The sequence below is a fragment of the Mesocricetus auratus genome, unplaced genomic scaffold, assembly GCF_017639785.1.
Source record: "Mesocricetus auratus isolate SY011 unplaced genomic scaffold, BCM_Maur_2.0 contig_11596_pilon_obj, whole genome shotgun sequence".
NCBI classification, from domain to species: Eukaryota; Metazoa; Chordata; class Mammalia; order Rodentia; family Cricetidae; genus Mesocricetus; species Mesocricetus auratus.
The window spans coordinates 25,128-40,872 of NW_024434310.1; the positions used below are offsets into that span (position 1 = coordinate 25,128).

The window sequence follows — 15,745 nt, forward strand, 5'->3', positions numbered from 1 at the left end:
AGAGAAGGAGTGAACCTCCAGGGAGGGGCCTGGAATGAGGCAGGAGCTCAGGAGACAGAAGTTCATGTTCTTAGGTCACAGTCTCCTGAGTGCATGGGCCTAGAAGGGTTCTAGTGGGAAAGGAAGGAGAAACACATTTGAATGCTGTCACTCAGGGTGCACAAGGGATAAGGAGACAGGCTCCACTTACAGGAACAAGAACAGGCCTAGTGCTCCATAAAAAGTAAAAAGACAACAGCGAAATTGGGGTAAAGTGCTACAGCCAGGTTAGAGCCCAGGCTGACCTGTCCCACCAGTCCTGGCTGCTCACACTCCTGGGACAGGACAGGACTCTGGCCATCCCTGTGTCCCTGTGATCACAGACCTCATCATGTGGTTCTAAGTGATGAGGAGAATAGAGCCAGGAGGTGACAGAGCTGAGGAGTGACCATGTCACAGCCAACAATGGACTGAGATCAACCTGCACACAGCCCTGTTCACACTCAGCTCCCACAACATCACCTGTCCCACCAGATGCACACAGCACAATGAGCACAGAGTCTGGGAATTTCTCCATGCTGCCATTTATTTCCTCCTCAACCTCTCAGTGTCTCAATAATTTATTTAACTGCCAATGAACCTGTCAGATCAAGGACGTGAACAATTAAGTTCAAATTGAGATCCTTATTTTCGGGAGGGAAGTCAGGGCATCATGGAGGTGACAGGATGTTATGTCCCCTCCTGTCTGCTGGAACAGGAGGGTTGGCCATGGAAGGGAACACAGGCAGTGCAGGGACAGGGTCCTGGTGTACAGGGCTGGGCTGGGCTCCCAGTTCTTCACATTGAGTCCATAAGATCACAGGGAACATCAGTCACTGTTGGTGAGGGTGAACTGAGAGGCCCTGGATGTCACAGGAGAGTCCTGTACACACTGTCTGTCACTCCGTCCAACCCTGGCAGCTGCCTTCATGTGCACTTTGTCCTCCCACACCCCATATCAGGTCCCAGAGTGTCACCTTGACAGTCTGGGAAAGACACTTCAGAGCTCTGGGAACTGTACCTGCCTTGGATAAAAAACATAACATTTTTTGTAGGAATGTAAAAGAAGCCCAACCAGAAGATTTTGCTGGAGGAACTATTATGGATTTCCAGAGGCCCCCACAAATGACAGTTTTACTCCACAGGCTTCAGGGACAATCCTGCTCCCCACACTTACCTGGAGCTGGAGCATAGTTCCCTCCTTTTCCACCTGTGAGAAGAAAAGCTGTGAGAGACCAGGGAGGAGCCCAACCCTAGGAAGTTTCCAGAACCTACAGAAGTCCCAGGTTAGAGACAGGAGCTGTGGGGGTGTGGATGTGTTTCCATGAGCAGAGCACACTTCTAAAAGGGGATGGGAGGGAATTCAGACCCCGCCCTTTCCTACCTGCTTTTCCCTTCCTCTTCCTCACAACAGCCATCACAGCTCCAATGATGGTCACAGCTCCAAGGAGAACCAGAACAGCAGTGACTGCCATGCTGGGGACAGTGGACTGAGGAGGCTCTGGGAAGGGAAGGACAGGAAGGGAAGGTGAGGGACATGACCCCAGCTCTCAGCCTTGACCCTACTCAGGCTCTGCAGAAGGCCCCATCTTTCTCTAACCCCAGCTCTGCACGCACTCCCTCCTTACCCCATCTCAGGGTGAGGGGCTCAGGCAGCCCCTCATGGTGCACATGGCATGTGTATTTCTGCTCCTCCCCAGAAGGTACCAGTAGAGATGCCCACTTCTGGAAAGTTCCATCCCCAGAAGGTCTGGTCTCCACCAGCTCCATGTCCTGGGTCTGTTCCTCCTCCTCCCTCTGCCAGGTCAGGGTGATGTCAGCAGGGTAGAAACCCAGGGCCCAGCACCTCAGGGTGACATCACCTTTAGGTCCAAGATGATGGGTCACATGTGCCTTTGGGGGATCTGTGTGGAAGATTTAAGAAATCCCACCATAACAAGGTAAATTGAAATCTGCAAAGACAAAATTTAATTAATGATTAAACTATGTGACCGAACACTTCTGACTGTCATCCCAATAGTGACCTGCAGGTGGAGCTAGTCCCCCTCATCACAGATCTGCACACTTTCCTGGGGGACCCAGAAGCTAAGAGGGAATCACATGACCCAGCAGGTCACATGGTCTTCCTTATGTGATATTCTACAGCATAAGTTAGGTGGGAAAAGAATGGAAGAAGGAATGGAACATAATTAATTTATATATGTGATTAAATTAATATCAAAATAAGAAATTAGGGGCACAGACCACATGAAGGGTGCCAACAACTACTGCTGCCACCATTGAATCACAACCACTGTGACCATCTTGCTGTGCAGCATAACTGTCTGTCCAAGTGAACAGCCATCACCAAAGTGTGTAGTGGGAATGGGGTGAACCTCTGACACTCAGACACAGAAAATGACTCCCCAGTTCTACCTCTGGGGGACAAGATACAAGGTGTTGTCACCCAGGATCCCTGGAAGTTGCTGTGGAGCCCAGTGCAGCACTCACTGGGACACAGCGGTGCTCACAGGGGTGTGTGGATTTTCCCTGTCACTCCAGTCCTGCAGTTGCAGAAGAACCTGTCTCTAAGGTAGGTCACCTCTGAATTCCCTGGGACAACACAGTAACTTGTTGGGGCTGAGGGAGAGCAGCGGGAGTTTGGATAGTTAATTCTGGCAAAAGATAGTGTAAGCTCATGAAAATCTTTCATTAAAGGGAAGGCTGAGTTGTCTAATTATCCAGATTAGCATTCCCCCACGACACAGGTAGAGACTGATACAGATGATAATAAAAAGGAAGTTTGAAACAGTATCACCCCAAAGCAAAATGACAAAAAGAAAAAAGAAACAACGAAAGGCAAAAGCAAACATATTTTAGAGCTTTTTTCAGGGTACCCCATAAATGCTCAATTGACCATTCTAAAAGAGAGAATTGGGGTGAGGAGGGATGAAAAAATCACTCAGGAATCTGGTACAATGATGTTTGGAAAGTTCTAGAAACTAGGCTAGAGGCGTCCTCCTCTCCCATCAGGTAAAGGAGACTTGCGGCCCTGGTGTGTAAGGCTGACACACTCAGATACTGGGTCAGGGCAGAGAGCCCGGCCTGGGAGAGGCCATGGCTGACCCAGGGCTGCAGACTGAAGGAGCCACGGCTGGGGATGTGGGCATCTTCTCTCCTCCTGAGACAGATCTGGAACCTTCCAGGGAGAAGGCTGAGCCCTGCGAGATCAGTGCAGTCCCTGCCAGGCTGGATCAGGAGCCCAGAGACACTGTGTCCTTCAGAGACAGGGGCGGGACCCCAGCTGAGGTCTCTTCTTCCTCAGGACTGAGCCCAGCCCGAGGGCAGGGGCAGGAGTCGCCCTGGGCGCCTGCACCTGGGCATAGCAGCTGCTCCTTTCCGTGCTCCAGGTATCTGCGAAGCGACTCCACACATGTGCCCTGCAGGTAGGCTCTCCGTTTTTTTGCCTCATTAGTCTGCTCCCACTTGACCAGGGTGATCTGCGCTGCTCTGTCCGCCGCCGTCCACGTCCTCAGGTCGTCGTTCAGGGAGATGTAATCCTCGCCATTGTAGGCGAACTGTTGATACCCGCGGACTAGGCGCCCATCAGACTCCACGTGACAACCATACATCCACTGGAAGGTACGAGAGCCTGCGAGGGGACACTCGAGATCAGCCCCGCAGTCACATTTACCCTCTTCGGGGCCCCTCCCCCGAGGTCAGCCCCGCCCTCCACCTATCTTTACTGAAAAGGAAACCCGGTCCGAGTCCAGCTCTCCTATCCCGGACCTTGGACTTGCACTGCAGGCATCTCCAGATCCACACTCAGGGACCTGAACGTCGTAACCCCCAAACCGGGGTCACTCACCGCCCTCGCTCTGGTTGTAGTAGCCGAGCAAGGTCCTCAGGTTCACTCGGAAAATCAGCTGCCAGCTCCTAGCGGTCTGCGTCTCCCTCTCCCAATAATCCGGCGCCTCCCGCTGCATCCACGGCGCCCGCGGCTCCATCCTCGGATCCTCGGCGTCGCTGTCGAAGCGCACGAACTCCGTGTCATCCACGTAACCGACGACAATGAACCGGGGCTCCCGGAGGCCGGGCCTGGACGTGATGGTGAGGAAATACCGCAGCGAGTGCGAGCCTGGGGGCGGCGCCTGGTGAGACCCCGACCTCCTCCCGGGACCCCGGGCAGGTGCGCGGCCGCGAGCGGGGCGCGGGGCTCGGGACGCGGGAGGGGAAGGGGCGGGAGGGTCTGGCCGGGCGATGCGGGGACGAGGCTTCCCCGGTGCCGCCCCCGCTCTCCCCGCAGACGCCGTTTCCCTCCCTATCCCGCTTTCACCCGCGCGGGTCTGGGTCGGGGCCTGGGCGGCCGCCAGCAACAAAAACAGCTTGCTGAGTGCTATCTCCACCATCTCAGTTCTGGGCGTGCGGGTTACCTGTGTGGACTTTATATCCTAAGCCAGCGGGACGCTGATTGGTTTCCTGGATCTCGACAGCCAATAGGGGTGCGAAGCGCTGCGTCGTCATCAGTGTCCGGGCAGAAGGAGCTGACACAGGTCAGGAGCTGGAGAAGTGAAACTGGGGACAGGGGAATCCCCAGCGATGGGCTTCTCCACCAGGACCTCACCGCCCTGGACCAAGACTTTGTCTGACCCTGAGCTGGGGACAGAGCGCGTTTGTCCCGGGGTCTCTGGGCCGACCAAGGCCACCTGCTCCCCAGGTCAGGATGAAACCAAAGAGCATGACGTTTGCGGGTGAAACACAGGCAGCGTTAAAATGAATGTTCATGGAAACAGACGCTGTCACAGTCCTGGTGAGTGCGTGGGGCCGCCCTGGACACCTGCATGGGAGGTGACTGGAGTTTTCACAGCTCTGGTCAAGCCCTTTGGACACACTGTGTCATGCCTGACTCCGTGCAGGAAGGACTCTCTACCCTCCTCAGCTTTCACTTTCTACTTCAGGTATGTGTGGCTGGGGTTTGGAGACATCAGTCACAATCCACAGAAACGAAAAAATTATAAATTTGATTTTTCTCCACACTACTGAACAGGGATGAAACCTAGAATCCCCAGTGTGTACCTCTGCGGTGAGAATCACCCTCTGTCCAGTGTCCACACTGCAGAGGCTGAGGAACCCAGGAGCCACGGTTACCAGGTCCAGGGTCTCATAAGTCTGGATAGTTACATTTAGTTACAGTTCCTCTCTTACTGGGGTTTATTCACTAAATAACCATGGAAGTACCCTGGAAGTGTGTGGACACGGGAAAATGTGGAGTGTAGACAGGGATCGCTGTGATACTGTATTCTGTCTCCACCAGATCTTTGTCCCAGTGGGGAAGGGGTTCCACTGTGCTGAGACGATGACCCAGGTCCACACAGACAATCTGAGGACTATGGAGTGAAGATCCGTGTAAGACACAACCACCTGGAGCCACAGACGGTCATCTGGGAAGAAACACTAGGAGTCTCAGTGTAAGCACAAGAGATGCTTACCAGAGATGCCCACTTCTGGAAGGTTCCATCCCCAGAAGGTCTGGTCTCCACCAGCTCCATGTCCTGGGTCTGTTCCTCCTCCTCCCTCTGCCAGGTCAGGGTGATGTCAGCGGGGTAGAAGCCCAGGGCCCAGCACCTCAGGGTGACATCACCTTTCTGTCCAGGATGATGGGTCACATGTGCCTTTGGGGGATCTGTGTGGAAGATTTAAGAAATCCCACCATAACAAGGTAAACTGAAATCTGCAAAGACACAATTTAATCAAAGATAACACTGAACACTTCTGACTGTCATCCCACTAGTGACCTGCAGGAGGAGGTGGTGCCCCTCATCACAGATCTGCAGGTTTCCCATTGGATTCAAATGATGGGCCGGTGGGCGGTGGCCGCGGGACGAGGGTGGGCGGGGCGGACCGCTGGGTCCCTGCAGACTCTCACACCTCCCAGTGAATGGACAGCTGTCATTCGGTGTCGGATGGGCCCCTTGTTCGCGGGTATCAACAGTTCGCCTACAAAGGCGACGATTTCATCTCCCTGAACGACACCTGAGGACGCAGACGGCGGTGGGCACAGCAGCGCAGATCACCCAGGGCAAGTGGGAGCAGGCTGGTGAGGCGAAAACATGGAGGACCTACCTGGAGCACATATGCCTGCCATTGCTCAGCAGATACCTGGAGAACGGGAAGGACCAGCTGCTGAGCACAGGTTCAGGCGCCCAGGGCAACTCCAGGGCTCAGTCCTGAGGAAGAAGAGACCTCAGCTGGGGTCCCGCCCCTGTCTCTGAAGGACACAGTGTCCCTGGGGCTCCTGATCCAGCCTGGCAGGGACTGCACTGATCTCCCAGGGCTCAGCCTTCTGCCTGGAAGGTTCCAGATCTGTCTCAGGAGGGAGGAGAGAAGATGCCCACATCCCCAGCCGTGGCTCCTTCAGTCTGCAGCCCTGGGTCAGCCATGGCCTCTCCCAGGCCGGGTTCTCTGCCCTGACCCAGTGTCTGAGTGTGTCAGCCTTACACACCGGGAGCACAGTCTCCTTTACCTGATGGGAGACGTGGACGCCCCTACCCTATGCTGGTTCCCCAACTTATACAACTTTCCAAAAATGAGCATTTTACCAGATAACTGAGTGTGATTTTTCCATCCTTCCCTCACCCCAATTCTCTCTTCCTAAAATGGGAATGGTCACTTGAGCACTTAAGGGGTGCCGTGAAAAAAGCTCTAAAATATGTTTTCTTTTGTCTTTCTTTGTATCTTTGTTTCTTTTTTGTTATTTTGCTTAGTTAGTTTTTTCTCTACATGGCATCCCTCTGTGGTCCTTCTCTGCCTAACGTTCCCAGAATTCTCTTCTCCTAGTCCTGCTTATCTTCCTGCCTCTATTGGTCAGTCAGTGCTTTATTCCCCAGCCAATAAGAGAAACACATATACAGAAGGACGTCCCCCATCACAGAGCAGAATTCACAGGGAGGCTGAGGCTGCTCTTGTCATCAAGTGCCTCATGAACTGATGCTGAGAACCAACCGCTTGTGACTGCGCAGAACCAAGACTCTTTGGTTTCCCAGAATGTCTGCTGATCACCTACTTCACCAATAACTTAACTGGCAGAGACCTCACTGCAACCACTAGTGTCCCTACAGATCGATTGAAATGAGAGAGGCCACCAGCTTTCATCTCCGTATTTATGGGCAGAAGATAAACCTGAATTTTATACTTAAAATCAGTGCAAATTTAAGCCCTGAAGCCTTTCTCTCCGAGAGAAAAGTTATAATGTTAAAACTCTATTAAAAAAAAACAAGAAAGGGGGGCTGGAAATGTGGCTCAGTGGTTAAGAACACTGACTGTTCTTCCAGAGGTACTGAGTTCAAATCCCAGGACCCACTTGGCAGTTTAGAACTGTTTGTAACTCTGGTTCCATGGGATCTGACACATTCATGCCAATGCACAAAAACTGAATTATTTTTAAAAAGATAGGGGTGGGGTTAGTGTGAGGAAGTATTTTTACTTACACAATTTGAACCCCTGAACCTCTCAGCTCATGACTACCGCTGAGCCTTCTACATCTAACATGATCTTCCACTGCAGAGCTACATTGTGGAGATGATGTCAAAGCTGGAAATATCTTTAACAAGTGTTGGTGTGAGAGGAAGAATCCAACACAAAACCACCTTGTGGCCATTTTCCCACAGCACCAGAAACCTGAGATATGACCTTGTGAACCTGCCCTGCGTGTTTCCTGAGTGAGGGTGTGTGGCGTGTTGTGAAGTGGAGCAGAGCAGGACACAGTCCGCACGGGACCTGATCCAAGTAGAGACCTGTGGACCACTCCCCTCTGCTGATCCTACAGACAGGAGTTGGATTCTGAAAGATGGAGAGGGGGAGAACCTCCAGGCAATGGCTCTGGAAGGAGCAGGAGCTCAGGGGACTGAAGCTCATCTCAGCCCGCAGTCTCCTGAGTGCAGGGGCCTAGCTGGGCCTGGAGGGGACAAGGATGGAAAAGACCTCCTACTGCCACCACTCAGGGACTCCATAGGATACTGAGAAAGTCACCATCTGCAGGAACAAAAATGGGCCCAATCCTACACAATAACTGAAAAGACAAGAATTAGACACAGATGACCAGGTGAAAAGCCACAGCCATGACAGAGCCCAGGCTGATCTGTCACAGCAGTCCTGGCTGCTCACAGTCCTGGGGACAGGACAAGGCTCTGGCCATCCCTGTGTCCCTGTGATCAGAGTCTGTCAGCAAGTAGTTACACTAAATGACAAGGACAAAAGAGCCAAGGAGACATCGCTGAGGGGTGAGCACACCAAAGCCACGTGGACTGAGCTCTACCTGTCACAGCCCCATCTCACTCAGCTCCCACAGACTCCTGTCCCCGCTGACAGTCACCACAGCAGACACAGGTTCTGGAAGATTCTCCATGCTGCCATTTATTTTCTCCATCACACTTTCAGAACTCTCTCCTTTAATCTGGACTGCCAATCTCTCAGGTCAAGGACATGAACTATCAAGTTCACATCCAGATTTTTATTTTCAGTGGGGAAGCCAAGGTGTGCAGCTCATGGAAGCATGCAGGTGACAGGATAGAGTTGTCTCCTCCTGCCTGTGCTGGACCAGGAAGGTTGACTGTGGAGGTAGAAGGGGCCGTGCAGGGGTAGGGTCCTGGTGGACAGGACCGGGCTGGATGCTCTTCACAGGAGAAAGCAGACAGCTTCCAACATTGCTCTTTCTTGAGTGAGAATGTGTCCCTGTGAGGCCACTGTCTGAAGCTAAAGACAAAGAGTGATGGACAGTCAGTATAAAGACATCTCAAACGCCCACTGTGACTCATTCAAATGTCTAAGTTCTGAGAAGTCCTGGGACACAGTGTTGTGCTTAAATTCTGAACCCCCAAAATCACCAAGAGACCCATTCCGATGCAAAAGCAAAGAGTCAGTTATTGTTGTTTAATGAGCTAACCCCATTAACTAGGGGCCATCGTATGTCCAACAGGACAGTTGGCATGAGAAGGACCCAGAGAAACTGCCAGGCAGTATAAGGGGAGTGTCTAAGGGTAAGCAACAGTCTCAGGATTGGTGCACTTCTGTGCTGGGCAATCTGTCCTGTGCCGATTGGTCAACTGGTTGTCATGTGTTTGCAAGTCACTGGTAGACCACTTTTACCATAAAGCACGCCCAGAGCCTTAAACACATCCAGAGTCCACCAGCTAACTTCTGATTGGTATCTGACCTCCTAGTGACCTGGGCAGGACCAGCAAGTCCAACATGTGCTGAGTCAGGGGCCTCCATGACTTTTCTGCAGCCTGTCATGGCTGATAAAGCAGGGGGGCTGGGTGAGGGTCTGGTCCCTTCACCAGTCTTTTCCTTTGTTCCTCAGCCCCAACCCAGGACCCCAGAGTGTCACCTTTTCAAGTCTCCAGAGAGGAGTCAGAGCTCTGGGCACTGTCCCTGTCTGCAGAAGAAGAAATGACAAGGACCATTGCGGTTACTGAGAGGATGTGGATGGAGGAGGAATTATGGGCTGTTGGGTTTCCCAACCAGCTTCACTCAACAGGCTTTAGGGACAAGCCGGTTCCCCACAGTTACCTGGAGCCTGAGCATAGTTCCCTCTTTTTCCACCTGTGACAAGAAAAGATGTGAGAGACCAGGGAAGACCCTGACCCTAGGAAGTTTCCAGAACTGACAGCAGACCCTGGCTAGAGACAGGAACAATGAGGGTGTGGATGTGTTTCCATGAGCAGAGCACACTGCTAAAAGGGGCTGAGAGAGAACTCACACCCTGCCCCTTCCTACCTGTGTTTCTCCTCCTCTTCCTCACAACAGCCACCACAGCTCCAATGATGGTCACAGCTCCAAGGAGAACCAGAACAGCAATGACTGCCATGCTGGGGACAGTGGACTGAGGAGGCTCTGGGAAGGGAAGGACAGGAAGGGAAGGTGAGGGTCATGACCCCATCTCTCAGCCCTGACCCTGCTCAGGCTCTGCAGAAGGCTCCATGTTTCCCTGACCCCATCTCTGCACCCCTCCCTCCTTACTCCATCTCAGGGTGAGGGGCTCAGACAGTCCCTCATGCTCCACATGGCATGTGTATCTCTGCTCCTCTCCAATAGGCACCTCCACAGCTGCCCACTTCTGGAAGGTTCCGTCTCCTGCAGGTCTGGTCTCCACCATCTCCATGTCCTGGGTCAGTTCCTCCTCATCCCTCTTCCAGGTCAGGGTGATGTCAGCGGGGTAGAAGCCCAGGGCCCAGCACCTCAGGGTGGTTTTACCTTCAGGGTTGGAGTGATGGGTCACATGTGCCTTTGGAGGGTCTGAGGAGAAGAGTTGGAAATGTCAGGTGATTTGTAGGGACTCCAGCAGGGTCCCTGTGACCATCCCTGTGTGGATCAGAAATGGGGTGAGGGAGGGGTGAAAAGCCCCTGTAGCTTAGACACTGGGTTCTGGATAATGCTTTCTTTGGGAATTCCTAGATATGGGTGAGAGAGCCCAGGGTCACAGAACTCTGGTGTCACCTCAGGAAGAAGGGACTTCTGCTCCTGACTGGTGGGTGGGGCTGATGGATTCAGCATCACTGAATTCAGACCCCAGAGACCTCAGGTGTGGGCAGAGAACTGGGCCTGAGCAAGGCTGTGGCCCACACAGCACTGCAGACTGAAGGTGAACTGCCTTAGTCATTTCAGGGACCTTCTCTCCTTCCCTCCTGAGACACTCTGAACTGTCCTGACAGAAGGGCGAGCCCTGGGAAAGCCAGTCTCTCATAAAGGGTCAGGAGACACTATAGAACTTCCCACATCCCATATGTGAGAAACATGGAGACAGGTGGATATTATGTCTAAAGGAGAGACACCCAGAGCTTCCTGTAAATACAGGAAGGAGACAAGGGTGTACACTCTCCACCTTTGTATTTGATACAGAGAAGATTTTATATAAGCTATCAGAAATAGACAGAAATTGGTATAAATGGGATCAAAGTAGGACAAGAAGAAGTCACACTATCCCTATTTCCAGACATTATTTTTATGTAAATGACCCTGTTGAGTCCACAGGAAAACTTTTGGACCTATTGAACACTCATGGTTGCCAGATACAAAATCAATATGAAAAGTAGCCTTTATTTATGCCATCAGTGAATTTTCAAAGAAAAGGAATTAGGAAATATACAACAATCAAAGCAGCTGCACCAGAATAAAGCATTTAGAGATATATCTAACCAAAGAAATGAAAGAACTTCAATGACACTTCAAGATATCAATACAGGAAATCATATGAAGAGACAACCGAAGCTCCTGGAGTGACAGATTTAATATTGCAGAAAATGACCATACTACCCAAATTAATCTATAGATATAATCCTGCAATACTTACAAAACTGATATATTTCATAGCTTTAGCAAAAGTAAGGGAATTTGAATGGAAGGACAAAAGGCCATGAACAGACAACAATCCTAAGGGTTAAGATCTCTGCTGGAGGCTGGGCAGTGGTGGAGCATTCCTTTAATTCCAGGGTTTGTATGGCAGAGGCAAGTGCATCTCTGTGAGTTCCAGGCCAGTGTTGCCTACAAAGCCAGTAGAAGTATAACACAGAGCAACCCTGTCTTGGAAAACAAAACAAAACAACACTGCTGGAAGGTTACACTCCAAACTCAAACTATCCTGCCAAGCTAGCATGACAAAGGCAGCCTGGAACTGGCATAAAATAGACAGGAAAATCAAAGGCATAGAATAGATATCCTGGAAATGAGAAAGCTGTGCATATTTGAGTTTCAACAGCAACAAAAATATTAGTAAAAGAGCCCTTCTACACATGATACTGCAACACTGTTTGTTTTTTAACCTGAGAAGATGAATTTAGATTCCTACCTTTCACCTTGTACAACAGTAAACTTGAAATAGAGCAAAGACCTTATTAAGTTCAAGACTTGAAACACCCAGAGTTCAAGAAGACAACCTAGGGGTTTCTCTGAGGTAGTTATAGGACAGAACCATAGGAGCTCATTAGGTCACACATCAGCATGAAGATAAAGTCTCTTCAGGGCACAGGACACAATCAGCAGAGGGGACAGAAGCCACAGTAGGGGAAACCTGTACCAGCTGCACTGCAGACAAGGGACTAGAGCCCTCAGTTTACAGAGAACTGCAGATACTAAACACCAACGAACTAACATTGTCAGTCAACCAATGGTCAAGAGAACTGAAGAAACAGTTACCTTAACAAAAGAAAACGCACAAATGTCCACTAATATTTTTACTGTGTTCAGTATCTCTAGCCTTCTTGAAAATACAGCTTAAATACGTTGAAGGCTGGAGAGTTGGCTCAGAGGTGAGGAGCACTTGATGCTCTTGCAGAGGACCTGGGTTAGATGACTCCAGCCCCAGGGAATCGCACACCCTCTCTGATCCCAGACACCAGGCACGCACGTGGTGCACCTGCATATGTGCAAGCAAAACACTCATCCCCCAAAAATAATGAAATAAAAATGAAAGTTAAACTGCTTTGTGATAGCACCTCACCCCAGTCATAATGGCTGTCACCAAGAAATCTGACAGCAAATGCTGGGAGGACATGGAGAGAGAGGAGCCTTACTGACTCCTGTGTGTGTGTGTGTGTGTGTGTGTGTGTGTGTGTGTGTGTGTGTAAACTAATAATTGTGGAATCATTTTCGACATTTCCTAAAAAGATTAATCATAGAACTACCATGTGACCCAGCTATTTTATTCCTGGTCTGAAGTCCACACCCTACTGGTGAGATATTTACACCCCATGATCATTGTTGAGTTATTCACTAAAAATTGGATTTAATCCATAGCAGATGAGTAGATAATGGAAATTTGATACACGGGTAAAATGGAATACTTATCGGCTCTAAACAATGTAACTACAAAACTACACAGGAAACTGGATGAACTTAGCATGTACAATATTAAGTGAGGTCATACAATCTCAGGTAGAAAATCTACATTGTATTTCCTCATATGTAGTCAGCAATGTATGCAGATATGTAAATAAGTTTACGTATGTGTACAGTATAGCATGACGAAAAGACAACAAGAAAGGCTAAATATTGGGAATGAGAAAGGTCTGAGTACAGGTCTGAGTTTTGAAACAGGTTATAAGGTTAATTGTTTTCCAGTTATATATCTGTCTTGGATTTTCTTTCTATCCTTTTTTTTTTTTTGCGTGTTGGTGCTGGATAAGTTCATGAATTATATTTCAAAAGGAATGTGTAAAATCCAACTGGAACTTCCACGAATTCATGATGGCTTCACCAACCATGTATATTCACTGAGAGGGATATAGCCTTTGTTCTTGTCAATTTTAGAGTGTGAGTTTTCTGTACTAAATTTTAAAAATTAAAAATAAGTAGAAAATGGGGCATTACCCCCAGGTGAGGGGTCTCTTCTTCCTCAGAACTAAGCCCGAGGTCAGAGGTAGGATTTGCCCGCAGCCCCTGCACCTGTGCGCAGCAGCTGCTCCTTCCTGTTCTCCAGGTATCTGCGGAGCCACTGCACACACTCGTCCTCCAGGTAGGCCCTTTCATGCTCTGCAACACCAGCCAGGTCCCACTTGCGCCTGGTGATCTGTGTGGCTGTGTCAGCCGCAGTCCACGTCCTCAGGTCCTCGTTCAGGGCGATGTAATCATCGCCATCATAGGCGTCCTGACTGTACCCGCGGAGGAGGCGCCCGTCCGACCCCACGTGACAGCCGACCATACTCTGAATGATGTGAGAGACTGCGGGGATCCCAAGGTCAGCCCTGCTCACCCTAGGTCAGCCTTGCCCTCCTGTCCTGCTCGTGCCCCGCCCACCCAGGTATCCTCTAACCTGAAAGGGAAACTGGTCCTGGTCCCTGGTCTCCTCCTCCTGGACCTTGGACTTGGGACCTGGCATAACTCAGGCCCTTACCTAGGGACATGGAAAGTCTTAACCTCCATCTTCACTCACTGCCCTCACTCTGGTTGTAGTAGCCTAGTAGGGTCCTCAGGTCAACTCGGAAAATCTGTTCCCAGTCTTTGGCTCCCCGTGTCTCCCTCTCCCAATACTCTGGCCCCTCCTGCTCCATCCACGGCGCCCGCGGCTCATATCTCGGATTCTCCAGGTCGCTGTCGAAGCGCACGAACTGTGTGTCGTCAACGTAGCCGACTTCCATGTACCGGGGCTCCACGAGGTCGGGCCAGGAAACAATGATGTAGAAATACCGCAGCGAGTGCGAGCCTGGGTGTGGAGCATGGTGAGACCTTGACCTCCTCCCCGGACCTCAGGCTGGTACTCAGGCCGGGAGGGGAGCTGGGCGCAGAGCTCAGGATGCGGGTGGGGAAGAGGCAGGAGGGTCTGGCTGGGCGATGCAGGGACACAGCTTTCCTGGTGCAGCCCCCGCCAAACACACAGAGGTCATTTCCCTCCTGAGCCTGCACTCACCAGCATGGGTCCTGGTCGGGGCTTGGGAGGCAGCCATCAGCAAGAGGGCACAGAGCACAGGGATCCCCATCTTAAGGGTTAGGGGGAGCCCAAGCACAGCCCTATATGGCCCTGTGCTCTGTAATTTGTCTTCATAGAGACTTCTACCAGGTTCTCTAGAAACCTGTTATGGTTGTGAGGTTGCTGTCACTGTGGCTGACCAACCTAACAGCCACTGACAGAGCAGGAAGTGAAACCAAAAGCCTAAACTTCCCAACAGGAACGCCACATTCAGCTCTTAGACCCTGAGAGCAATTTGAGGACTTGGGACTTTGTCCTGACTCCTTCCACCTTGAAAGAGTCCTGTGTGTAATACTGTCTCCCTGAACCCTGGCCCAGAGTCTGTCTGATGGTAATCCCAGGGAAACCATCTGCATAAACACAGTTGTTTTGCTCTTTCCTGTCTCAACTCCCAACTCTCCTTGATGACCCTGAGCTGCTCAGGAATGCAGGGGAGAGATGATTTCTCTTTAAAGCAGAGGCCCTGGCCTGCAAGCACCACACAGACTCCACAGAGACCAGGATCCTGTGTCCACCTGCAGGGGGCGCTCACACTGCCAAGCCTAACTGGTTGGGAATCTTAGTTCTCCATGTGTAAATGAATGGGTTAAACAGTCATATGCGGGACCTAGAGTCTCCAAGTGTTTCTTCCCAGATGAGGCATCCCTGACCCCAGCTGTGTTTTAGGATGATCTTTGTTTGAAGGCAGAGCATAGCTTCAACTCAGCTGTCCCCTTCCCTGCAGTGCCTGAATGCAGCCCAGCACTGAAGGCTGCCCACACTCCACTTGTTACTGTGTAGATGCTCCTAGGATCCGGTTTAATTAATAAACCAGGCACATGAAGAAGTGAGCGATTGGGGCTGCAGAGGTGGCATAATGGTTTAGAGCACTGGCTGCTCTTCCATGGGGACTGGAGTTCAATTCCCAGCATCTACATGGCAGCTCACAATTGTCTGTAACCCCAGTCCCCGGGGTTCCAACACCCTGACAGAGCACATGAAGTAAATTAAATTATTTAACAGAAAGACATGAACAGTTTCACAGAGCAGGCCCCTCCCACCCACAGCTGTCTGTCCCGCACTCACACTCGCAGTGATGACACAGGAGCTGATGAGAGCAGGAAGATGGATGTGCATGGTGTGGACAGTGGATCTGAACACTGAGTGGACCCTGAGCACCTCAGCCCTGTGCAGTGTGGACAGTGGATCTGAACACTCAGTGGACCCTGAGAACCTCAGCCCTGTGCAGTGTGGACAGTGGATCTGAACACTGAGTGGACCCTGAGCACCTCAGCTCTGGACAGGGGTGGG

General features: G+C 51.1%; 1 protein-coding gene, 1 long non-coding RNA gene and 1 pseudogene across 5 annotated transcripts; 1 reads left to right on the plus strand and 2 right to left on the minus strand.

Annotated features, from left to right (window-relative positions):
- Window positions 1–547: 547 nt before the first annotated feature.
- LOC121138587 (H-2 class I histocompatibility antigen, alpha chain-like) lies at window positions 548–4,428 on the minus strand. Its single transcript, XM_040741246.1, has 6 exons — window positions 3,866–4,428; window positions 3,374–3,649; window positions 1,647–1,922; window positions 1,403–1,519; window positions 1,196–1,228; window positions 548–1,043 (listed from the first exon to the last, which is right to left on the minus strand). Exons 1-6 carry the CDS (start codon window positions 4,404–4,406, stop codon window positions 946–948), a joined length of 1,341 nt encoding a protein of 446 aa, XP_040597180.1. The 5' UTR covers window positions 4,407–4,428; the 3' UTR covers window positions 548–945.
- Window positions 3,967–6,709, plus strand: LOC121138589. 3 transcript variants are annotated; one of them, XR_005875510.1, is made up of 3 exons: window positions 3,967–4,107; window positions 4,491–4,807; window positions 5,312–6,709. It is a non-coding gene; the product is annotated as an uncharacterized LOC121138589 (long non-coding RNA). The 3 variants fall into 3 exon arrangements; XR_005875509.1 differs by having other exon boundaries at window positions 4,015–4,151; XR_005875508.1 differs by having other exon boundaries at window positions 4,046–4,186.
- A 2,978-nt stretch (window positions 6,710–9,687) lies between these two features.
- On the minus strand, window positions 9,688–14,650 carry LOC121138588 (annotated as a pseudogene). Its single transcript, XR_005875507.1, has 5 exons — window positions 14,396–14,650; window positions 13,922–14,191; window positions 13,435–13,710; window positions 10,015–10,290; window positions 9,688–9,888 (listed from the first exon to the last, which is right to left on the minus strand). The product of XR_005875507.1 is annotated as an H-2 class I histocompatibility antigen, Q8 alpha chain-like (transcript).
- Between the last annotated feature and the right edge of the window lie 1,095 nt (window positions 14,651–15,745).

What these genes read in the sequence shown, in the direction of transcription:
- LOC121138587 (XM_040741246.1), bottom strand. Translation starts at nt 4,406, where the DNA reads ATGGTGGAGATAGCACTCAGCAAGCTGTTTTTGTTGCTGGCGGCCGCC. An exon ending in GGAGCAGCTGCTATGCCCAG is followed by an intron (nt 1,923 to 3,373) that starts GTGCAGGCGCCC and finishes TCTTCCACACAG; the next exon opens with ATCCCCCAAAGGCACATGTG. An exon ending in GAACTATGCTCCAGCTCCAG is followed by an intron (nt 1,044 to 1,195) that starts GTAAGTGTGGGG and finishes TTTTTATCCAAG; the next exon opens with GCAGGTACAGTTCCCAGAGC.